This window comes from Ictalurus furcatus, chromosome 6 (genome assembly GCF_023375685.1).
Source record: "Ictalurus furcatus strain D&B chromosome 6, Billie_1.0, whole genome shotgun sequence".
NCBI classification, from domain to species: domain Eukaryota; kingdom Metazoa; phylum Chordata; class Actinopteri; order Siluriformes; family Ictaluridae; genus Ictalurus; species Ictalurus furcatus.
The window spans coordinates 29,845,586-29,871,490 of NC_071260.1; the positions used below are offsets into that span (position 1 = coordinate 29,845,586).

A 25,905-nucleotide genomic window follows, 5' to 3' on the forward strand; every position below is an offset into this window, starting at 1 on the left:
CACGATTTGATGACCTTGGTGTCATTCTAGATCCTACGTTGTGTTTTGATAAGCAGATCAGTGCTGTTGTCAAAAGCTGCTTTTTTTGCAGCTGAGATCTATTGCTAAAATCAAGAAAATGCTCTCCAAGAAGGCCCTGGAAACAGTTATTCATGCTTTAATAACATCAAGGTTAGACCACTGTAACGCCCTCCATTTCGGATTGCCTAAATCCGCTCTAGATTGCTTGCAAATGGTACAAAATGCGGCGGCTAGATTATTGACTGGCACCAGAAAACGTGAGGATATTACTCCTGTGCCCGCCTCTTTACACCGGCTGCCAGTCAATTTCTGCATTGATTCGAAAATTCTACTATACGTTTTTTAAAAGTTTTACATGGACTTGCTCCCAGTACATATGCGACTGCCCCGTATACTGCCGCAAGATCTTTTCGATCCTCCAGTCATCTACTCCTTTCACGTTTTAAAACCCAAAATGGACCGGGCTTTCTCGGTAGCTGCTGCCAGGCTCTGGAATAGTCTCGCTTTTCATATTAGCCCTTCCCCCTCTATTGCCAGCTATTTCAAATCTTCTCCGAAGACCCCCTTTTATTCGTTAACTTTTAATTCTGTCTGAGGGTGTAGAATTTTCATTTGCCCATCGGTATTTGATCCTATTAAATGTTTGTTTTAAATCTGTTTTACACTACTCGTACAGCACTTTGGTTTCAACGTCCGTTTTTAAACGTGCTTTATAAAGAAATAAACTACCTGCGAATAAGCGAACATGATTGAAACGGTGTAAAGTACAGAAGCTGTCAACACAAATACAAAGAATTTCACAGATGACGTTACAAAGTTACAGAATATTTTAAATCGCTGCAAATATTGGCTGTTACGTCAAAAATATCAACCGTATCGTCAGTTTCAACAAGCACAACTGACACCTAGTTGCTAAGCCTGGTAACAACTGAAAAGTCAGCATCAAACACTGATTACTGATATCCTTTAAAGAAAAAGAAATGCATCCACATCCTGCCTTCATGTGAGCTGGTAGATTACACACACAGAGATACATTTATCATCCCCTTCATTTTACCAGTAGAGCTTGCGTGAACTAAAGAGCAGAACACAACACATAGCATTAGCGCAAATGGGCCACGGCCTCTCAGACAGCAACTATTACCTCTTCATGACCATGACAAGGCATGTAATGTGCCATACAAGCGTGAATCCTTGCCCTGGTTTGTATTTTTCTATGGAGAATATATATGTGTGAGAAATTCAGGAACTGAAGGTTACTCACGTTGGCCCCAGCGGCCCGTACGAGGGTTCAGGTAGTTTGGGTAGAGGCCATTAGGTCTGTCCATTTTAGCCAGCAGCTTCCGGATATGCATCACCTGACGTAATAAGAAAAGCGTGATGTGATGTTCGAAGAGTAGAGACGTACACAAAGTAACACGCGTTACGCACATTTTAAACCCACAAACCTTTTGATAATAGACAGGGTTCCCGGTCAGATACGTAAGGTGCACAAACTCCATGTGCAGTGTCCCAAACTCAGCCAAGATGCTACTACCAGCCGAGGCCCAGCCCCAGTTACGGCCCACGCCGCTGATACAGAGGAGATGAACAACATGAGGTTAGCGGGTAAACAGTATAAAACCTAAATTACCGTCGAGAGAACCACCTGCGTTTATTCCATACAACTGCCTTTAAACAAGTTCCACTTTACTCATCATCTAAAATAAAAAAAAATAATCAAACGATTAATAGTAATAATCATAATGATCATTAAAAAACAAAACATGTACTCTGTTTCATAGAATAATGGTATTCTTAGCCCCTGGTGTATTTGTTTTAGCGTGACAACGATTATAAAGCGCTCGGCTTTGATTAAAGATGTCTTCCAAAAGCCGTGAACGTAAAACCGTCGGCTGCGCTCTTTGAGGATCCGGAAAGCCTGTCTTTCCCGTGTTCTTCACTCATTTCACATCCGGAGCACTGTATGCTCAGCACATGCTAATCGGGTACAGCATGTATGCGTTAGTTTTCGGAGGAGTCGTTCGTAATGGCAGGCTGAGTAGTGGCTGGGTGGATACGGATTAATAGAATAAAAACCTTTTATCTTCAGGATTAGACACACGTTGAAAGTCTGTTGTCTCCATTTCCTTGAGACACTAATTCATTTATTTATTTATAAAAGCTTTGTCAGTTTCTGCTTGATTACGCTCGCTTTCTTCTACACCAAAAGCCAAAGCACACACAATAGACGATGTACGCATTTTCCATCCTGCTCAATGAAACGCGAATGAAATGACGTGGACCGTTGTATTAAGACCCAGGAAGGCAGGGTGACTGACAGGCTTAGATTATACACTGTGGACTTAGTGACTTAGCCGGAGCTGCAGTGGGCAGATAGAGGAAACGCAGGACGGAACATGTGAGAGAGAAGGAGAAGAAAAAAAAAAAAAAGGAAAACAAAAACACAAAAGAAGCTTAATGAAGGTAGAACCACCTCTTGAGGTTGACCATGGCCCAGGGGATGCCTGTGGGGGTGTTGAAGGCAGGAAGCAGCTTCTCAGCCAGCTGAACAGCCTTCACTTTAAAAACCTAATAGATGGACAGAACAAGAACACAGGAGGGACTGTGAGAGGTAAAACAGTGTTAAATAAAACGCAGTAAAAAGGTGAGTGAGTAAGAATGGACTTCTTACCCAACACATTTTGCATCAAGTGAACTGGAGTAACCCATCCGCATTTCATTTCTTGTGTGTGAGGACTGAAATTTGAGAGCTTAAAGCTCAGTGCCTTTAACATGGCTTGTATGGCTAACCCTATGATGGCTGTGAGGCAAAGATAGCGGTAAGACAGTAAAATGTCTGCTGACCCCCCCCGTTGTGGGTTCTTAATACGAGGATTGCTTCACTGTGGGGGAAAATCATTTTTACCTGGTGATTTCTGTGTGTGTGCCAGATTAAGTAAGAGCTCTAAATAGGTTACCGCTGCTGCGGTGTTCCTGGGAGAGCTCCATTTAAAGCCACAACAGCAAGATCAGTAACACAAAAGCCAGCCTGGCAGCTTTGCACACTAGATAATCATTATCTCCGTCTAAATGTTGTGAACAACAGTTCGGCATTATTCTCCTTATCCCTAAGTGAGGGGACTATCTTACTGTACCTTCACGGTTTCTGTTCACCTGGCTTATTCACCTTAAAGTATTTTTATACACATTTAAAAAAAAAAAAAAAAAAAAAAAAAAAAAAAGATATGCTACAATAAGTACAGTAATAAATTCTCAGCTATACTTGTTCATAACGCGGTTTAGGAGCTTGCACTTTTCTTATGTGCAATGCTACCAATGATTACATACCCAGGTCTTTTCTGTGATTACGTACAAGACGCCTATGACCAAAGCGCAGAAAATGCTTTATTTTTATTATTGCTTGAGACCTAGCGATCTTTTCCTATTCATTTAGTCCCTATTGCACATCACTGTGCACTGATCCAGCTTGATTCTAGAAAATCCTTCTAGATTGTGTCAGGAAGTATTGGTATAGACTTGTGTAGGATTTCTTCTCGCATGCTGGGCGCACAGCAATATTATGCTAGTGGAGATTTTAGAGAAGTTATGGCGTGCTGCTGCTTTGCCAAAAAACAAACATCCAAGAATGCACCTAAGACGGTCTTCTCAGTCACAGGACTCTTCCTGACTAGACATTATGGATGTGGAATCTCCCGATTTATTTTTGTCGATCGGGCAACCAATATTTGTTGTCGGACAGGGGGCTGAGAAGAAGTATGCTGGCACTGTGTGCCTCGTTCGGGATAATCGTACGGATGATGGCAAAATCACGAGGACCACACTAGTGGCCGAGTAGCTCTTAACGAGAGCCTACTTGCTGGTTGGATTATGATCTTAAAGAGGTCAGTATTAAAAGGTCTGCAACCCAGATGTTGAGCAGAACCTGCAGGGTGCTGGGCCTGGTCATTGCTAGGTAAGGGTTACTTAGCCTGAATGACAGAAAATGGATCTCTTCAACGCTGCAATGGACCACAGAAATAGGACCTCAGAAAAAGGAAAGCCTACTGCAAAGCCTGGGTGATATCTGACTGTAGGGGGTTGAAAAAATTGGCTCACAATTGCAAAAAAACAAAACAAAAAAAAAACCCACAAGGCCGATCAGGTAGCCAATCCCCAGCGGTTTTGTGTACTAGAACTGTTAGCATTTGATGAGCATTTTCTCTGCTCACAGTGAGTACTGTATATCAGGTTTGTTTGGCAAGAATATCGTACAGTCCCATTCAGGGTTTTTAAGTTGGTGCACAGACGCTACTTTGAACCCACTTGGATACAAAGATCTCCAATGTGGTCCATTTCCATAATGAAGACTCTTCATGAACTTTCCGGAATTCATCACACAGAAAATGGAATATCTAGGTCCTCTGACTTTGGGCAGTGCTTTGTAAATAAGATCATTGATAAGAATACTGATTGTCCTTTTTACAGGGGAAATGCAGTCCTTTTTGGGTTAGGTCTCATTCTTTCACATTGTTTCATCACTAGCAGTGATGACATGGAGGAGAGTCAACTGCATTTGGCCATCATGTCAACCCACTACACTACATGAAATACATTTCTCCAAAAACGTCATGTTCTGGTCAGAATGGTCAACCATTTGCCATGAATTATGAAGGTCGTACGTGATGCCTTCAGTTCCACAATTTAGCTTGGAAACGAATTGTGTAGCTCATTTTAGCTCACATCGCGAATGGGTCTAATACGCTCTGGGTCTAACGAGCCGACATCCTCGACAAGGAGAACACCCTCGTTGAAGAACGTTTGATCTCCGAGACTAAGAGCAGAGCTCTAAATGATCTGTTCGTCTCACGTGACGAATGCACAGCACCCTCTCTTCTTTTCTCTCATTAGCTGGAGATGCTTTAGCTCAACCGTGGCACGTCAGCGCGGGTCACACCTGCACTGAATTGAAATGGGAAAGAAAACCTTCGGGGATTTTTTCTCCCTGTAACTGGTCACCTGATAACACTGCGAAGTATTTTCACACGCATCCCTATTCAGGCATAGAAAGGAAAATGCCATACAAGGGTACATAATTAACTTAATATATTTGAACAAAGTGGGCACTGTAGCGTCAATAATCACTGCTCTACTCTCTTAGCTATAGCTTGGTGGATTATTTGGGGAATAAATACGGCAGGAAAACGCCTGCATTTTGCTGCCATATGAAGGGGAATGAAACTAGTTCAGAATGAGAACGTTCTCAACTTGGCATTTTAAAATTATTGCGATGGACTCTAGTACATTTCTTTTCCAACGTAGGGCCGAAGGGTTCTGACCCAGGAGAGAAACCGGTCAGACGGATTTTCCACATGAGCACAGTTAAGCTCAGACTACTTTCATATGTCCCCCCCCCCCCCGCCGCCGCCTTCACCGTTAGCAAGAGATATTCAGTACAGCCAAACCGTGTGAGTGGAATAGCTTGATGTAGGTACTCACCCAAAGAAATTTTTACAGAAAATGTTATTACTGAGGGGGGAAAATGGAATTTGCCTTTAATGTCATATGGATACATCAGCATACTGTACCAGAAGAACGTTCAAACCGTCTTCATTTTGCCATTAAAGGAGAATCCTGACTTGTTCTCATCACAAAACAGCACTTTGTGAATAATTTTGGCTGCTGAGAGACTAAATGTACACCTAAACGTACTTATTATTTACTAAAAGAGCTGTCGGTTCTGGTTAACAGTCGCTGTCTTTATAACTTTCTCTCCATCTGTTGCTTCAGGAATTCTGGAGCTGTAAGATTACAAAAATCGCTAGCATACTGCAGTCCAGTTCCTTCTGGAATTTGCATCGAGTGGGCAGAAATGACGCATGGACTCAGTATCCCATAGGTGCTGAGGTTCACAATTTTCCTTTTAAAGCTGACAGCTCCAACCAAGAGAGCTCGGCGAGAAAAAAAAACAACCAATCGCCTCATTTAAAATTCTACACTACTGAGACTTCTCTGATGTGTGCTGTACCCGAGTACAGAAGAGGGAGTGCAGCTTGTGCAGAGATGATGGACCTGCCTGTTTACTGACGGCTCTCGGGCCAAGAGAGACCTCTTCAATCAATTAATGACTTTAGCTGTTAATTATAGTCAAGAGGCCCAGTGCAGCAACGCGATCTCTAAACACTGTAGTATTGCATTTCTCTCGCATTATTTGTTCCAAGACACAGACTAGGACAGGTGGGAGGAGACAAAAAAAAAAAAAAAGACAACAGAGGGCTGAAGGAGAACTGAAAAATAAGGAGCAAAAGAGAAAAAAAGGTGAAGGGGAGAGGGAAGTGTGAGTAAACATCATTCATCATGTTGACGCAGGCTGGTCAGGAACAGGCTGACAGGCAGCCGAGGGCCAGCGTGGAGGCAGCGGTGCTCTGAGGACAGGAACGAGAGCTTTATGTCTAGTTAAACTTTCCACTTATAATTCTCCACCTTTATCTCCATTCTCTATCTCCATTTCCCTGCAGTATTTCTGGATCCATCCCTTTATCTCCATTCTCTATCTCCATTTCCCTGCTGTATTTCTGGATCCATCCCTTTATCTCCATTCTCCATTTCCCTGCTGTATTTCTGGATCTATCCCTTTATCGCCATTCTCCATTCTCCATTTCCCTGCTGTATTTCTGACTCCATCCCTTTATCTCCATTCTCCATTTCCCTGCAGTATTTCTGGATCTATCCCTTTATCTCCATTTTCCATCTCCCTGCTGTATTTCTGGATCTATCCCTTTATCTCCATTCTCCATTTCCCTGCTGTATTTCTGGATCTATCCCTTTATCTCCATTCTCCATTTCCCTGCTGTATTTCTGGATCCATCCCTTTATCTCCATTCTCCATTTCCCTGCTGTATTTCTGGATCCATCCCTTTATCTCCATTCTCCATTTCCCTGCTGTATTTCTGGATCCATCCCTTTATCTCCATTTCCCTGCTGTATTTCTGGATCCATCCCTTTATCTCCATTCTCCATTTCCCTGCTGTATTTCTGGATCCATCCCTTTATCTCCATTCTCCATTTCCCTGCTGTATTTCTGGATCCATCCCTTTATCTCCATTTCCCTGCTGTATTTCTGGATCCATCCCTTTATCTCCATTCTCCATTTCCCTGCTGTATTTCTGGATCCATCCCTTTATCTCCATTCTCCATTTCCCTGCTGTATTTCTGGATCCATCCCTTTATCTCCATTTCCCTGCTGTATTTCTGGATCCATCCCTTTATCTCCATTCTCCATTTCCCTGCTGTATTTCTGGATCCATCCCTTTATCTCCATTTCCCTGCTGTATTTCTGGATCCATCCCTTTATCTCCATTCTCCATTTCCCTGCTGTATTTCTGGATCCATCCCTTTATCTCCATTCTCCATTTCCCTGCTGTATTTCTGGATCCATCCCTTTATCTCCATTTCCCTGCTGTATTTCTGGATCCATCCCTTTATCTCCATTCTCCATTTCCCTGCTGTATTTCTGGATCTATCCCTTTATCTCCATTTCCCTGCTGTATTTCTGGATCCATCCCTTTATCTCCATTTCCCTGCTGTATTTCTGGATCCATCCCTTTATCTCCATTCTCCATTTCCCTGCTGTATTTCTGGATCCATCCCTTTATCTCCATTCTCCATTTCCCTGCTGTATTTCTGGATCCATCCCTTTATCTCCATTCTCCATTTCCCTGCTGTATTTCTGGATCCATCCCTTTATCTCCATTTCCCTGCTGTATTTCCGACTCCATCCCTTTATCTCCATTTCCCTGCTGTATTTCTGGATCTATCCCTTTATCTCCATTTCCCTGCTGTATTTCCGACTCAATCCCTTTATCTCCATCTCCCTGCTATATTTCTGGAACTATCCCTTTATCTCCATTCTCCATTTCCCTGCTGTATTTCTGGATCCATCCCTTTATCTCCATTTCCCTGCTGTATTTCTGGATCCATCCCTTTATCTCCATTTCCCTGCTGTATTTCTGGATCTATCCCTTTATCTCCATTTCCCTGCTGTATTTCCGACTCCATCCCTTTATCTCCATTTCCCTGCTGTATTTCTGGATCTATCCCTTTATCTCCATTTCCCTGCTGTATTTCCGACTCAATCCCTTTATCTCCATCTCCCTGCTATATTTCTGGAACTATCCCTTTATCTCCATTCTCCATTTCCCTGCTGTATTTCTGGATCCATCCCTTTATCTCCATTTCCCTGCTGTATTTCTGGATCCATCCCTTTATCTCCATTCTCCATCTCCATTTCCCTGCTGTATTTCCGACTCCATCCCTTTATCTCCATTCTCCATTTCCCTGCTGTATTTCTGGAGCTATCCCTTTATCTCCATTTCCCTGCTGTATTTCCGATTCCATCCCTTTATCTCCATTTCCCTGCTGTATTTCTGGACCCATCCCTTTTCCCTCCATGTACATCTCCATTCAAGTTCAAGAATGAAGGTGCAACCTCACATTTATAGCCGTGAGGAACGTTCCCTTTCAAAATGATCTGTATTTCTATGTGAACGGCTCCAAAAAAGTGATAAAAGGTCATAATAAAACAGCTTTACTTAAGAAACAAACAAACTTTATAATGCTACATCGTTTAAATCGTTAAATTGTACTGTAAGGTACTGGGGGGTGTATCGGGGGGAAGCACGTGACCTTATTTTACATTTGAAATGTAGTAACTAATGAAACTTTCTGTAGCGAATGATAAATCTGCTCGCTCGTTACATAGTTCTCAGACTAATTTCTCTAGAGAAAACCGTTTCGATTCAAGCGCACGTTGGAATGCTGTGACCGTACCCGTCCCGTCATATCACGTTTCGTATCACGTCACAACACTTTAACAGGACCGAATGAGATCAGCACTTGGCTATGCACGAGTCATACCAGTCGCATTACTCTCATGTTAAAAAGCCTATTCAGAAAACCACAAATAAAGCCGGCAAATTATTCATCTCGTAGGTCCAATTGCTTCATATAATTTAAGGGATGTGTTCGTTTATTTATGAATGGATGCACGTGTTTTCAGATTAGAAGTATCTGAATCCGAATGCAAGCCAAAACTGACCCAAGTACAAACCTTGGTCGTATGTGAGAGAGAAATATTTAACACAATGCTGTGTCATTCAAATGGCACCATCCCAAGATTCAGCTCATATCCATGTAATTTACCCAGGGTTTTAATGAGGAACACGCATACATCCAATCAGCCAATCATGTGCCAGCACAGCAATACATACACACAACTCATGCAGATGCACGTCAAAAGCTTCAGTTATTAATCACATAAATCATTAGATTGAACAAAGATGTGATTTCGGTGCCTTTGACCGTGGCTTTAACCTGGCTTGAGTGTTTCAGAAACTGCTGCTCTCTTGGGATTCTCTCTCTCGCTCACACACACACACACACACACAAATGCGTCTCTACACTTTACACAGAATGGTGAATAAAACAAAACAATATCCAGTGAGCAATCCTCTGCAGGCAGACATGCCTCGTTGATGAGAGAGGTCATAGGAGAATAGCCAAAGTCTACTACTACAAAACACCCATCAATATGGGAGGAAGTGTGAATACTGGGATTTTTATTCTTTTTTTTCCCCCCCCAGACTGCTGCTCATAAACAACACAGAGCATCTAAACACACACTACCTGCTCTGTTCTAGATACCTGAACTGGCACACACAGAGCAGCACTATGGATTAACAGCTTTCAGTTAACAGGACATTGTTTTCCACCCAGTACACAGCCAGGTGTGTTTTCTTCAGTCCCTGATCATAAATGCTTAGGGTGTCTTCTGGAATTCAAACCCAAAGTCCCTAACCCCCCCCCCCCCCCGCAAATAACCCGGTGAATCATCGTTATGCACCTGCACAAATCACAAAATAATCTCTTACTTCTTGTCCGGAAAGGTAGTATGCAGCAAGCAGTCCCCCGATGAAACGGATATTGACCTCAAAGACAGACACTTCTACATTCTGTGGGAAAAGAAGACCGAGAGATACACATTTCATTCATGTAGTAGAAATATTAACAGAGTCTGCTGTGACCCTGATTAATGAAGAATGACTGTCAGTTACTCAGAGTAATTATATTATATATATATATATATATATATATATATATATATATATATATATATATATATATATATATATATATATATATATACACATACACACACACACACACACACATATATACACACACACATTTACAGTTACATTTTGATAGCACTTTTCTAGCTATTAGTGGAGAGGAGAGTGACGTAACCCACTGCTTTTCAAAACGCGGGCCGCCAGGGGGCCTCAACAATTTGGTGTACCCCTCCCTCCCACTAGTACATTTTCTCTTTCTCACTCTCAGACAACCAACCACACACACACACACACACACACACACACAATTCCTAATGTAATGTAAAGATGTAAGATATTATTATTAAAAAAAAAAAGGGGGGGTATATTCAGAAGTCTGTATTTTTAATGTGTTTTTAAGACGTCTTGCAAAAGGGGGGCCTCGGTCAAATGTTAATGCCATTTTGGGGGGCCTTGCCCTTGAAAAGTTTGGGAACCCCTGACGTAACCAATTCAGAGATGGGGATTATTATTAGGGAGCCATGATAGAGAAGGGCCAATGGGGGAAATTCGGCAGGACGCCGGGGTTATACCCCTACTCTATTACGATAAGTGTCCTGGGATTGTTAATGACTACAGAGAGTCAGGACCTCGGTTTAACGTCTCATCCGAAAGACAGTGCTGTTTTTACAGTAGTGTCCCCGTCACTATACCGGGGCATTAGGACCCACACAGACCACAGGGTGAGCGCCCCCTGCTGGCCTCACTAATACCACTTCCAGCAGCAACCTAGTTTTCCCCAGGAGGTCTCCCATCCAGGTATTGGCCAGGCTCAACCCTGCTTAGCCTCAGTGAGAAACCAGGCGAGAACTGCAGACAGATATGGCTCTAATGTTCGAAAACGTCCCCCCCCCCCCACAGCGCAACCTAAAATTGGTCATTCGATCCCAAAAAAGCCTCGCAGCAACACTAACCCACCTATCCTTCCTGAAATAGGAGAGCAAAGACTTGTACTCAGGCAGATGAGACGACTTCTTAATGGAACGAAATGACAAGGCCGTGTTTCAGCCGAGTGCCTTTGCCTTCTCTTCTTTCGCTCTGGCTATATTTTCGTGCTCAAAATGTGCTTGAAGAGGATAAACTCGTACACCGTACGAGTCGTTAAATCCGAGTCTATTAGTTCAGCTTTTCGGGCGAGTTTTCACAATTAATTGTGATGGGATGCAGCCTCATTCATCACCACAACACTACCAGACAGAGGAATACATGCACAGAAAAATGAGAATAAGCACGCTAACAATGACCATCACCGTGCAGTGACTCTTGCACAAGCTGATAAATCAGCTTTCAGCTCTAATAACACGTGGATAGAGTGTAAACATGAGCACAATACTTATCTAGGCCAGATCAGCTCTTTGAGATTATACTGGGGCTGCAACTATTGATTTTTATTTTTTTATTTTTTTATTAAATAACAGCCTGAACATCTGAACGTTCTACAAGGATAAGAAAAGCTCAATACTTCATTCGTTTTAATGATTTAATAAAAGAGAACCTGTGGCAGAATACAAATCGGATTGAAGGCACTTCTGTGGGACATCATCCCAACATTAAATCTAAATAAAGAGCTCGAAAACATACTTAAGCAGTGTGTGTGTCATGGGTAATTAGTTGCGTATACGGTGTGCCTTAAACAAGTTGATTAAGTTGACTACCCGGCATGTTAATGGTTGCTTTGTGGTTTGAATGATAAAACGATACGGCATTTAGAAGTCCTGCAGTGATTGAAACGTTCAAAGCCTAGTAATAAAGGCACTGAAAAGCGCTCAAAATAGGGAAGGGTTCTAAGGGTTACACAGCCCAAGAGCGAGAGGCTCCGGCTGTCACTCAGCCGTGAGTGCCAGAACTCACAGACGGAGAGAAAGATCTCATGCCAGACGTGTTTATTTCCCCAAGAGTCCTGTCCTTCACTCGTGCCCGGATCTAACCTGTACAGCTCCGTCCCGGCCGTATTACATAACCCAGTGATAAATCTGTGGGTCTGTGGAGCTGCTTTCTGGCATGACTTCGTTCCCTAACTCCTTTACGTCTATTAGTTCCTGCTAATACTCACTCTCTCCTAAAAAGGTTCTTCTTCAGAGCACTAGATACTATCCTTCCCGCCCACTTTGTTTCCATACAAAGAATTCCACCGTGTGGCATGTTTACCAAATGAAGCGCGTGCTGTGCCAACAGGCAGAAGGGAACGCAAAACAGACGTGCGTACTCGAGATAAGCAGTTTATCGCAGGTCAGCAAGGGAGCTGAATAGTTCTAAGCAGTACCCTTGATATTTCGATGATCTCTCGTGAAGACAAGTTCTTTTTGAACTGAATGGCTGAACGACTTTATATTCAGCCGTGAAAAAGTAGACGTGCGGTCGCTCACCACACTGAAGTCCAGGTTCTTTTCGATCCACTCCTGACCATCTTTAAACTCGTCGTGGAGGCCCATTATGTAGAGTGTGTCCAGGGCGTCTACTATCGAGGCCCCCAGCTGGGAATTACCTGCAGACACAGTGCACAGATACGTGTTATTACATACCACAACTTCTACCAAAACACTGATGGTCAAAAAGCAAAACGTCAAATATCCTTAGAACAGGGGTGTCCGATCTTATCCGGAAAGGGCCGGTCTGGAAAAGGTTTTCATTCCAACCAAGCAGAGGCCACACCTGAGTCTATAGAAAGCCAGGATAAACTGATTAAACAGGTGGTATCAGGTATGGATCTTGTTTGACTGGAATGGAAACCTGCTCCCACACCTTCCCCTTGTGGATGAGACTGGACACCCCCCTGGGTGGGGGGGGGGGTTAATGTTCTTTGGGGTCAAGACCTTAAAACAACAACAACAACAACAATAAGATTAAGAAGAAGAAAAAGAAAGAAGAAAAGAAAAAATAAAAACGAAAAAAGAAAAAAAATGAAAAAATAAAGAAAAAAATTTAAGAAAAAGAAAAACTTCATTTATATTATATTTATATAGTTCAAACTGCTTTACAAGGCAAATAAGAACCAGCACGAGGAAAAAAAAAAGTGGAAAGTAGATCAAATAAAAGCATTGATTACTTTTATAGAATTATTTGTTTTCTTCAAAGTAAAAATTCGAATAACGAAGTAAAAAAGATAAAATCAGTGATTATGAAAGGGGTAAAAGCATGGACCTTTTGCATGTTCACAAATGCAGTCAGAGCGTACAGTAACAAATATAAAACTATAGAAATGCTAAAACGGGAAGATACGACTGCTTTAAACGGCTTTTTAAGTCAGGATGCTCGACGTACGTCTTCCGCTGTTTCGGAGCGTGCGGACTAAAAGCGGCCTCGTCGCCTCTTTTGTGTTTTGTTCTAGGAAGAGAAACAAATCTCATGTGTGATGATCTTCACATTCACATCACTGTGGAACATCTTCATGCCCAAATAAACATCGAACAGAAAGCCAGTGAATTTCTGCCACTACTGCAATAATAATAATAATAATAATAATAATAATAATACTGTATGTTCATTCTTCAGGGAGAACTCTTACTGTTGCATTCTGTGCAAAATGTAATCTGTAGAGCAAGAGCACAGAAAGCTAAACTGGTTATGAACATGATCATGTTATACATCGTTCCAACAGTAACACTACTCTCATAACCTTTGGCGTTTTTGAGACGGAACAGTACAAAAACACCACTACTGACACTACTACATTAGTCTTTTCAACAGCACTACCAACAGCTACATCACTCTTCACTCCTCTCTTACACAATCAAACTAGTCAAGAAGGTGAGAGCACACAGCACATTACACATTACATACAGCTGTCCTCACTGACACTGTAATCAATCAGAGCACAGTTCCTGCCCAAAATACCATGCGTTTTGTTGTTGGACTTCACCCAAAGTTACAAAGTATAAAGATTAATCCTCGTGTTACGTTTACTTAAGGTATTAAAAGGTTTTCATTCCAACCAAGCGGAGGCCACACCCGAGTCTATTGAAAGCCAGGATCAACTGATTAAACAGGCGGAGTCAGATATGGGTCCTGTTTGAGTGGAATGGAAACCTGCACTCGCTCCGGCCCTTTGTGGATCAGACTGGACATCCTGAGTTGGAGATCTTGGAGATACAGTAGAGGGGGGTATTAGGGAAGGGGGTATGTTGTTTGGGGTCAAGACCGCAAAATAACAACAACAACAACAACAACAAGATAAAGAATAAGATTCATTTTCGGTTTCGGTCCAGAATTTTCCTTTCGGTGCATCACTAGTACGTACTAACCGGTATACGTGTGCAGTATGAATAAAATCCGGACGTACCACATCCGCCATGTTGGTATTATCATCTGACCTAAACATTTTTGATGCCGACATCTTTGTTTTTTAATATTTTGATTGCATTACATTACCAACACAATTCGGTCCTTCAGTACCTTCCTTAATGCTTATAAAAGCTAGAACAGTCTCTACTTTACAAATCGAATTAATACATCTCTCTCAAATATTCCAATATTATACAATTCAATATCATATTTCACACACAGTCACATCCAGAACAAGTTATTCTACAAGTAAATGTTCGTCGCTCCCCCCGCCCCCCCCCATCAAAAACGAATGTTAAATGAACATTTAACTCGTTTTTAGCGTGTACTTCCTGCTGATTCATTCTGTACAACATGTAGTAAGTAGTAAACGGTTCATCGGTACTATGATAAATGTTCTAGATATGAAGGGATAGGTATTATTACTTTAGACAGTACACACTTCTATCAGGCCGACAAATATTCCCAGGATGCGTTAACACAGGATTAGAACCCCAGCAGATGACTAGAAGAGTCATGATGCTGTAACCTGAAATTTTGCAGCAATGTTAGGTGTTGAAAGCAGCAGTGTGGCAGGCCTCTCCCTCTCTCTCCCTCTCTCTCCCTCCAATTATGTGGGAACTGCAGGGTTATTATCATTATTGACAGAGGCTCTAAATCACTCTAAAAATACCCAGCAGCCCCAGCCTCTCAGCTCTGCAAACCCTTCTGTTATTCCTAACAGGACCCCAACACACAACATTCTGTTACACACCTTTGCCTTTCAGTCAGGTCATAACTGAATATAAAATCTCATTTATCTTCTCATTTTTCTTTGTGTTACGTTTTACAGTCTCACCAGCTCAATCATTTGTTATCTTAATCCAAATAAGCCAATTCAAATTCGACGTGGGTATTTGGGGAGTAACGTCAGCCGCTGCCTCAGTCCATGCAGCACTCATGCAGTGCGTGTGTAAGCATTTAAGCCTTTCTTAGGACCAATAAAGGACCAAATGTGCTCACACACACAACGATGGGTTAGTGTCAAATAGCCTCATAAAACAACTGAGGTTAAAGCTCTTCTCTGAAAGAGCAAAAATATTTTGTTCTAGTTACTGAGCAGGGTTTACCAAGGTTGCGGGGGGGGGGGGGGGGGGGGGGGGTTTGTCAATCAATTCACAAGTAAGTGCAAAACATGCTACAATTTATTTCACAAAAAAATGAAATATGCAAATTTTGTAGGCAGGCAAGGCATCTCGCACCACATAACTGTCGTTTACATGGACAACAATAATCCACTCAATCAGATTAAGACCGTACTCTAATTAAGAAACTAGCATGTAAACAGCAATTTTTACTTACCTTAATCTAATTAAGATCATAATCGAAGTAAGCAGTAATCGAATTAAGACAGGCGGAGTACTCCTGTTTCAGTCGCATTATGGACGTGTAGTAGTGACATGTAAACACCTTAATCACATTATGAACGTCGTGTGGGAGTTTTCACCGCGTTTTGCGACAGGACACGATCACACACGGCAGTTTTACGTTTTACGGCGAACAAGAGAGTTCGGCTGTGTTCCAAATCGCATACTTTCCTACTACAGGCCTGTAGTGGGGAAAAATACATGCATCTCGGCTACTATATAGACGGTAAGTACGTGATTTGGGACACGCCCACCGCTTCTAGCAGTTGTGTATTAGCACGTATAACATGACAAATAATTAACTGCACTTAAAGTGTTCGTTAAAAAAAATAAATAAATAAAAACACCAAAAACTGTATACGGTACCATAACGAAGACGAACTGTATGTTGATACGTGAAATTCTGGAGGGACGTCGGACGGCGTGGCGCGGTGACGTAATGACGCGGGCTGTTAATCTAATTATGTTCTATAACATGTAAAACGGGAACATGACAGGAGTATTCTAAAAGCGACTCATGTAAACACCTTAATCACATTATTGTCTTACTCAGATTAAGGTCAATAATTAGATTACTGCTGTCCATGTAAACGCAGTATCTGTCACTATTTTGGTCAGGGACAGTGGTGGGAAATGCGCACAACCCGCAAGTGTTTGGAGAAGAGAGCTACTTAAGGCTGTGTTCACACGCAAGGTCCTTTTGCTTTACATAATAATCCTATGTAGTAGACCGGGTTTTCAAATACGCCCTGCGCTTCTTTTGGGACGCTCTCGATTGTGGTTTGAAACAGCCCGCTTTGAAACAGGTCATTCCTGTTGCTAGTTTAGCTTTCCATTTGAGATGAAGCCAGCCCTTTTGATGGTAGGGAAAACCCTGCTGAGGTTAGAGTTTTGGTAAAGACAGAAGATTAATGAGCTACATTCATATGACTTAAGTCAATAGAGGGTCTTCACAAAGATGAGGAGTTTGTGTAGCAAACAAAGGTGAAAAAACGGGCGTGCCTTTGTGTTATTAACTCCAAGCCGAAACATCAGTGTGCTTTCGCTCACTGCCATCCTGAGAGACTGAGACAACGTTTACATGGACAGCAGCAATCTAATTATTGACCTTATTCTGAATAAGACAATATCCTGATTAAGGGGTTTACATGAATTGCGTTTAGAATACTCCTTTCATGTTCAGGTTTTTACGTTATAGAACATAGATTAACGGCACGCGTCATTACGTCCCCGCGCCACGCCGTCCGACGTTCCCTCCAGAATTTCACGTATCGACATACAGTTGGTCTTCGTTATGGGACCGTATACAGTTTTGGGGGTTTTATTTTTTATTTTTTTACGAAAGCTTCAAGTGCAGTAAGTTATTTGTCTTGCTATACGTGCAAAAAGACGACTGCTTGAAGCCGTGGGCTGCGTCCCAAACCGCGTACTTACCTTAATACGTGTATTTCCCCTACTATATAGTAAGTACGTACGCGGTTTGGGACGCAGCCGTGCGCTCTCGTTTGCTGACAAACGGTTGAGCGCTGCCGTGTGTGTACGTGTCCTGTCGCACAATGCGGTGAAAACTCCCACACGACGTTAATAGTGTGATTAAGGTGTGTACATGTCTGTAACGCACGTCGACTAAAAACAGGAATACTCCACACGTCTTAATTCCATTTGTGCTTACTTCGAGTATGACTTTAGTCGGATTAAGGTCCTCAATAATCGCCGTTTACAGGATAGTTTCTTAATCGGAGTCTCGTCTTAATCGGGTTCATATCAGATTATTGTTGTCCATGAAAACATACTGTAAGAGGCTGATTGATAATATTAATAACACAGTAGGCAAGTACGCAGTTTGGGTCATGGCTACCATACCTGTCTTACCAGATGTGGGAGCACCTTTGGCCAATTGTTTTTTTTTTTTTTAAAAGAATGAATGAAACAAAACAAAAACTACAGTCATTTCCACACTTACAATTTGTTCTCTCTGTGTGTGTGTGTGTGTGTGTGTGTGTGTGTGTGTGTGTGTGTAGAACTGAGAACAACAAGAGTAATGTCTAAATAGACACCCTTCTCCAGAGTGACTAACAGATGTGCTATGAAGTCTCGATCAATAAATCCTGATCCTGGTTCACTAGGACATGGACTAAGAGGAAAAAACTCTGTTGGGTAAGATAGTAAGAAACACACACACACACACACACACACACACACACACACACACACAGAAAACACAAGATTTCTTACAATTTTTTTTTAACAAAGTGATAATTTAAGTAGTCCATGAAGAGGTAGGATTTTATTCAATCTAGTAAAAAAAAAAAAAAAAAAAAAAAAAAAAATTCATCTGAAAGGGTATTTGGACATATCATCAAAGCTTAAAAGTATAAAAGCGGCAAATGCTTGTCTTATACTAAACACAGGAAAAAACCCAACAACGTAAAAACCTCAGGTAATTAAAATATCAGCCACAGTTCAACCTACATCACAGACCTCCCACCAGGCGTGCTAACCGCAGGGTAGTCTCTTTTCCATATAGCTTAAGACATCCAGTTTATTTCTGCACTGTGATCTTTGGTTCACACAAATCAGCTCTAGAGCAGGACGCAAAACACTCGAGTGACGTACGGGGAAAAATGAAAGGAGCTCCGAAGAGCACTTCATAGAAATAGCTAGTGGCTGTGTAGCCACGCGCGGCGTCTAAGGAGTGGACGAGGCAGGCTGATCAGACGTCTAAAGCGACACGATTACGACAAGCCGGCCATTGTAAAATGAAGTTCTTTAAAATGCATGCGTTTTTGGGTTATTACATCTTGGACATCATAAGGACTGGAGACGTTCTGAGGAGAGGTAAGGGCGCTTTTCTCAAAAGCCAGTTAACTTTTCCGACAGCCTTGAAATGAAAACCAAACATTAATTTCAAGCTTCAGTGCCATGGACACTCAGATTATTGGATGAAAACATTTTAAGGTCACACAATAAAATTTGCACACAAAAAAAATGTAATCGCTTGGATATATGCATGTATGCATGTGTGTTTGTGTATATATATACACATATATAAACATATATAAACATATATACATACCAGCCTTGAGGTGCAGTGAACATTTTAAGGCCACTTCTACAGCCAGACTGAAAAAGCTTTCAGCTGCGTTTCCTTCACTGTATTTTAAGGCCATTTCATTCAGTCTAAGCCATTACTTATCTATTCAAGAGAAAATTGCAAACTCACTCGAGTGTAAACCGCAAAACTGAGATGCATGAGTGTGTGTACGTGAGAGCGGGTGGAGTACGTGAGGGGCAGGGGAGGGGAATGGAGAGAAGAGAATAAAAGAAGAGGAGAATAAAGATGTAAACCATTCAAATACCGCGTGCGTGTGAATATATTACTCCATTTCACACTCTAAATAACATTCATTCTCACATACACTCCCTCACGTGTAGGTATAAAACACACTTAGCTTGCTAGCAGCCAACAGACTCCTTTATAAATAAATCCTGTGAGGAGATTTGAAGAAAAAAAAAAAAAAAAGGTTATCTGAGCTGCCTGCATTTTATCGAGCACAAAAGCCATAGTTGACCAATTCCCCTCCATCATCTGCCTTCCTTCCTCATTCCCTGCACGCTGTCCTCCAAACTTGCTGCCAGATATGGAAGTGGCTTCAGAACACTTTTACTGAGCTATGACACGCTGATGTATTGCTTAGCATTTTGATAAACCACAGAGGTGCGGCACTTTAATAAAATTATGGGAGAAGGGACACTGAGGAACAGGTCACTGAGGGACAGGGAACTGAGGGACACGACACTAAGGGGCATGACTGAGGGAAGGGACACTGAGGAACAAAACAAAAAACTGAGATAGGAGTGAGGAACAGGATGTTGGGAGCAGAACTGAGGGTCTGGACAGGACACTGAAGGACAGGATGAGACACAAAGAGAAAGGATGCTGGGGACAGGACTGAGGGACCAGAAAGGACACTGAGGAGCAGGACAGGACAAGACAAGACACTGAGGGACAGAATGTTGGGGGCAGGACTAAGGGACATGATGGGACACTGAGGGACAGGATGTTGAGGCAGGACTAAAAGACAGGATGTGACACTGAGGGACAGGATGTTGAGGCAGGACGGGACACTGAGACAGGATGTTGGGGCAGGAGTAAAGGACAGGACAGGACACTGAGGGACAGGATGTTGAGGCAGGACTAAGAGACAGGACGGGACACTGAGGGACAGGATGTTGGGGCAGGACTAAGGGACAGGATGTTGGGGCAGGACTAAGGGACAGGATGTTGGGGCAGGACTAAGGGACATGACGGGACACTGAGGGACAGGATGTTAAGGCAGGACTAAGGGACATGACGGGACACTGAGGGACAGGATGTTGAGGCAGGACTAAGGGACATGACGGGACACTGAGGGACAGGATGTTGAGGCAGGACTAAGGGACATGACGGGACACTGAGGGACAGGATGTTGAGGCAGGACTAAGGGACATGACGGGACACTGAGGGACAGGATGTTGGGGCAGGACGGGACACTGAGGGACAGGATGTTGGGGCAGGACTAAGGGACAGGATGTTGGGGCAGGACTAAGGGACAGGATGTTGGGGCAGGACTAAGGGACATGACGGGACACTGAAGGACAGGATGTTAAGGCAGGACTAAGGGACAGGATGTTGGGGCAGGACTAAGGGACATGACGGGACACTGAAGGACAGGATGTTAAGGCAGGACTAAGGGACAGGATGTTGGGGCAGGACTAAGGGACATGACGGGACACTGAAGGACAGGATGTTGAGGCAGGACTAAGGGACATGACGGGACACTGAGGGACAGGATGTTGAGGCAGGACTAAGGGACATGACGGGACACTGAGGGACAGGATGTTGGGGCAGGACTAAGGGACATGACGGGACACTGAGGGACAGGATGTTGGGGCAGGACTAAGGGACATGACGGGACACTGAGGGACAGGATGTTGGGGCAGGACTAAGGGACATGACGGGACACTGAGGGACAGGATGTTGAGGCAGGATGGGACACTGAGGGACAGGATGTTGGGGCAGGACTAAGAGACAGGACGGGACACTGAGGGACAGGATGTTGGGGCAGGACTAAGAGACAGGATGGGACACGGAGGGACAGGATGTTGGGGCAGGACAGGACACTGAGACAGGATGTTGGGGCAGGACTAAGGGACAGGATGGGACACGGAGGGACAGGATGTTGGGGCAGGACAGGACACTGAGACAGGATGTTGGGGCAGGACTAAGGGACAGGATGGGACACTGAGGGACAGGATGTTGAGGCAGGATGGGACAGTGAGAGACAGGATGTTGGGGGGGATTAAATGGACTGCACTTATATAGCGCTTTTATCCAAAGCGCTTTACACTGGTTCTCATTCACCCATTCACACTCACACACCAATGGTAGCAGAGCTGCCGTGCAATGTGGTAACTTGCCATCGGGAGCAACTTGGGGTTCAGCGTCTCGCCCAAGAACACTTCGGTACATGGAGTCACGTGGGCCGGGAATCGAACCGCCAACCCTACGAATAGTGGACAACCCGCTTTACAACCTGAGCCACAGCCGCCCAGGACTGTGGACTAAGGGATAGGAGGGAACACTGAGGGACAGGAGGGGACAGGGACAGGAGGGGACACAGAGACAGGATGTTGGGGAAGGACTAAGGAACAGGACAGGACAGGACACTGAGGAACAGGACACTGAGAGACAGGAGGGGACACTGAGGGAAATGATGCTGGGGCAGGACTGAGGGACAGGACGGGACACTGAGAGACAGGATGTTGGGGAAGGACTAAGGGACAGGACAGGACACTGAGGAAGAGGACAGGACACAGAGACAGGATGTTGGGGCAGGACAAAGGGACAGGACAGGACACTGAGAGAAATGATGCTGTGGGCAGGACTGAATGACAGGATGGGAGACAGAGATGAGAAAGGACCATTAACTATGAAACAAACAAAACACACGGTCTAGGATCAACACTTTCATGAAAGCTTATTGGACACTGTCCCCTTGTTTAAACCTGTATGTGAATGGGACAGGAAAACAGGGTCATGAAAGAAAACATGGATCTCAGTTGAGTTTTCCTTTTCTGCTACTTGCAGTCAGTTCTTCAAATCTGACAATACACCTAAACCACATTTAATTACAGAGCAACAGATAAATAAACCGCTGCAAATCAGGGCTTCCAAACACACATACCCTAAACTGGATGTGGGAGTCACTGGTGGACAAACCTGACTACATTTTCATTTCAAGGCACCACAACGTGCTTCAATCAACTCTTACACATTGGATTGTTTTTTTTTTTTTTTTTTTTTTTTTTTTTTAAAGTTTATGAATTCTCAAATAAAAGTTGACTAGATGTCTAAACACAATAATCCCCCGAACTAGAATATATAAACAATTTCAGAACCAAGCTCCAAGTCATCTGTGGGCAAGTGCATGCACAGCATAATGTCCTTGACACAGGGAGACACGAGTGGGATTGAGTATCGAGTTTCAATCAACTTTTTTTTTTTTTTTTCTCTCTCTCAGTGATTTAGTTCATAGTAGTCAAATTTGCTGAAAACAGTATAACATGTACATACCTAAAACCTGCCAAGTGGCTAAACATGTCTGGGATCACACCATATAATAATCTGCTCATCAGATGTGATGGGTTCCATTTTGTTTCATCAATTTTATTCATTTTGATTTTTATTTTATTAGTTATTTATTTATTTTTACAGAAGCACAGAGAATGTCTCGGTTTACAAAGTGAGTTTGAGAAAACGATGTGAAAATGATGGGAATCCAAGTCAAAAAACTGTCAAAGAAATAATATATATGAATTTTTTTTTCCCCACTTTCACTGACTTGGATTAATTTTTTTTTTTTTTTTTTTACCAACATCAGTTCTGATCATAATTACCAAACATTCATTCATTTTCAGAATTTTAACGACGATTTATGAAAACAAATGAGGGTGAAATATTAAAATTCCCATAAAAACACACACCTTTTGCAGAATTTATGCGGTTTGCGTTCACACAGACAAAATGATTAAAAAACAAAAACGAAAAAGACATTAATGTCCATAAGGACGCACAAGGGTTAAAGTTTGATCATTTGTGAATAGTGCAGATTCATATCAGAAATGCTGGATATACTTTTGCTTATTTAATGACCGGTTAGTTTTTCGACACTTGGTCCACACACACACACACACACGCTCCTGAGGAGAAATGAAATAGGCTGGCAAATTGGGTTGTGTGGTCTCATTTTGAAGAGCAGGATATTATCTTAAGACCACGACTGTACTTAGTGAGAATGCAATACGGCAGCTCAGCACCTCCAGAGCGATGAGGTTCTCCATTTCACAAACTGCTAAGTTTTTGCATTGCTAATTGGTGCAAAAGCATACACTTGAGAACACGCATCCAGAAGAATTACGTGCTGTATTATTCATACACGCCATGAAACACTCTAGAGTTCCCTCCATCTCCCTGGAGACACGAGATATTCCACTGGGCCAAACCGCTCTCGTAGCACAACACGGCCAACTGCTTCAGCATCATTACTGCCTGTGCGGAAGGCCAGATGGAGTTTTGAGACAAAAGGTCTCAAATGGCCACCCTTTATTTATACACACACACACACACACACACACACATATATATACATATATACACACACACACACACACACACACACACATACATACATACACACACACATATATACATATACACACACACACACATATATATACACACACACACATACATATATATACACATACACACACACACACACATATATACACACACACATACATACATGCATATACACACACACACACACACACACACACACACACACACACAAATTTAAAAAAAGCATTTGGAAATAGTATTTTATGACTGAATATCTGGTCTACCCGAGCAGTAAAAACATTACTGTTTGTTTTCCCAACAATTATAATACAAACACTTTGAAAGCAGACTTTCACGCAGGAGTGAACGTTCACGCTGTGCGCCATATTTTTCTAAAGCGATCTCATTTGTTTTGCGAGCTATTTTACAGTTTTTATTCTGCATTTTTGTTATTGAGCTCTTTCCATATTCGTGGTTATAGTGAGAAATACTCGAAACCATCTGCACTGCCTAAACAGGTCCTGATCACTGGCACCCAGTCCCGAACACCTGACTCTAACCTTATGGATTTGAAGGTGATGTCGATTTTATGTGTCATTTGATAGATTGGATCCACTTTATTCACAGGCACGGTTTCAAAGAGGATCAAATGTTTGCTTGGTCAAATGTCTCAAAACAATTTCCATGGGGTGTACTTATTTATTTTTTTTTTCACATGACTATGTATAAATAAACGGTCACACCACTATTAATTTACCCCCCTCCCCCCATGCTTTTAATTTCAGAAGTACAATTAACACGATTACCTAATATTTCAGACAGTTGAATCATTTCTGCTCTTTTTCTTAGACCCATCCTATTCTACAGTCTAGACACTGGGTGATGGATGTTAATCTACAAAATAAAATATATATAATGCCTTAAATCTTTAACAGCCGTAGTCTTTAATAGCCCTTTAAATCCTCAACCCAATCTATGCTATTTAACTGAAATTACCACACTGTAAAACCAGAAGCCAATTTCCTTTCATGACGCTTAAAGTATTAGAATATAATGTAAAATATCCGCTATATCAAATAAACAAACAAACAAACAATCCAGCAGACGTTGACATTCGTAACTGCGCCTTCGAATTTCTACGACTAGCTTAAAGGTCAATAACTTTTCAAATCACACCATTTATAGGATGTACCGGTTCTGCTCCTCTGTGTCGCAACATGAAGCTAAGGACAATACGGTCCGTCTCACATATAAGCTGTCATTACACCATTAACGACACAGTATGGGACACTTACCGTGCACACACACACACACACACACACACACACACACACACACACACACAGTTACGTGTCATGAACCACTGCCTCTTTGCCCGTGTTGTCTACAGTGAGACAGAATGAACAAGAGAAATCACACGGCTCATTAAGAAAATATTAACCACCTAGGGAACGCAATTTCACTAGAAGCAAAGAAAAGCATGAGTAATTGGAGATTTCGTGAAGAATACTAAAGGGATGGATAGGAATTATGCAAATGAGTTCCGAGATATTAAAACTGAATGAAGCAAATGAAAGCGAGGACGCGGTTATGGGAAGAAGTGGGACGAGATATCGTCAGAGCCTTTCCTCGTTCTCCAGTTTCCTCGTCCACATCACTGCCCTGACCTTTTCACCTACTGATCCTTTTCACTCATTCATCTTGCTCTTCTCTCTCTCGCGGTCTTCCAAGCAATATATTTTCATGGTCATACAGGCCTTTGCACTCTGGCAGTGATCTGCAGCTCTTCCCAACACCAACAAATCAATCACGGTTCACTCAGAGGAGCTCCTTATGCCGATCGGGACCGTCATTCTACAGCGTTCCTAAATAAACACACAGCCCTCCCTCTCCAGGACAGCTTAATAGTGACGTAGAAGCTCTCTCTGTGTGCACGACTGATGCTTTGTTATGCAGGGCAAGAACCACATTGATGCTGACACTCATCTGGAAGTAGATTCTCCACTTTATCTGAAAACAATGAGAAGGGATAATAAAAACTCGTATTAGCAAGTATGAACCGAAGCGGCGTTCAGCTCGTCTGTACTGTCGGGTCTGGTGTCTCTCGGAGATTCTCTATGGGGTTCGGGTCAGGCGAGTCGGCTGGACAATCGAGCACAGTAACACCACGGTCAGCAAACCAGTTACTAGAAGTTTTGGCACTGTGGGCAGGTGCCGAGTCCTGCTGGAAAAGGAAATCAGCATCTCCATAAAGCTTGTCATCAGATGGAAGCATGAAGTTCTCTAAAATCTCCTGGTAGACGCTGCATCGACTCTCGACTTGACAAAACACACTGGACCGACACCAGCAGATGACACGGCACCTCAAATCATCACTGACTGTGGA

General features: G+C 42.7%; 1 protein-coding gene across 1 annotated transcript in view; it reads right to left on the minus strand.

Moving 5' to 3' along the window:
- man1a2 (mannosidase, alpha, class 1A, member 2) overlaps positions 1-25,905 on the minus strand; it is an 82,885-nt gene that overhangs the window by 16,009 nt on the left and 40,971 nt on the right. Inside the window, exons 5-9 of the mRNA XM_053627564.1 lie at positions 12,536-12,654; positions 9,930-10,010; positions 2,498-2,592; positions 1,470-1,593; positions 1,286-1,379 (exon numbers count right to left, since the gene is read on the minus strand). Of these exons, the coding sequence (XP_053483539.1) occupies positions 1,286-1,379; positions 1,470-1,593; positions 2,498-2,592; positions 9,930-10,010; positions 12,536-12,654 (513 nt within the window). The remainder of the gene's footprint in view (positions 1-1,285; positions 1,380-1,469; positions 1,594-2,497; positions 2,593-9,929; positions 10,011-12,535; positions 12,655-25,905) is intronic.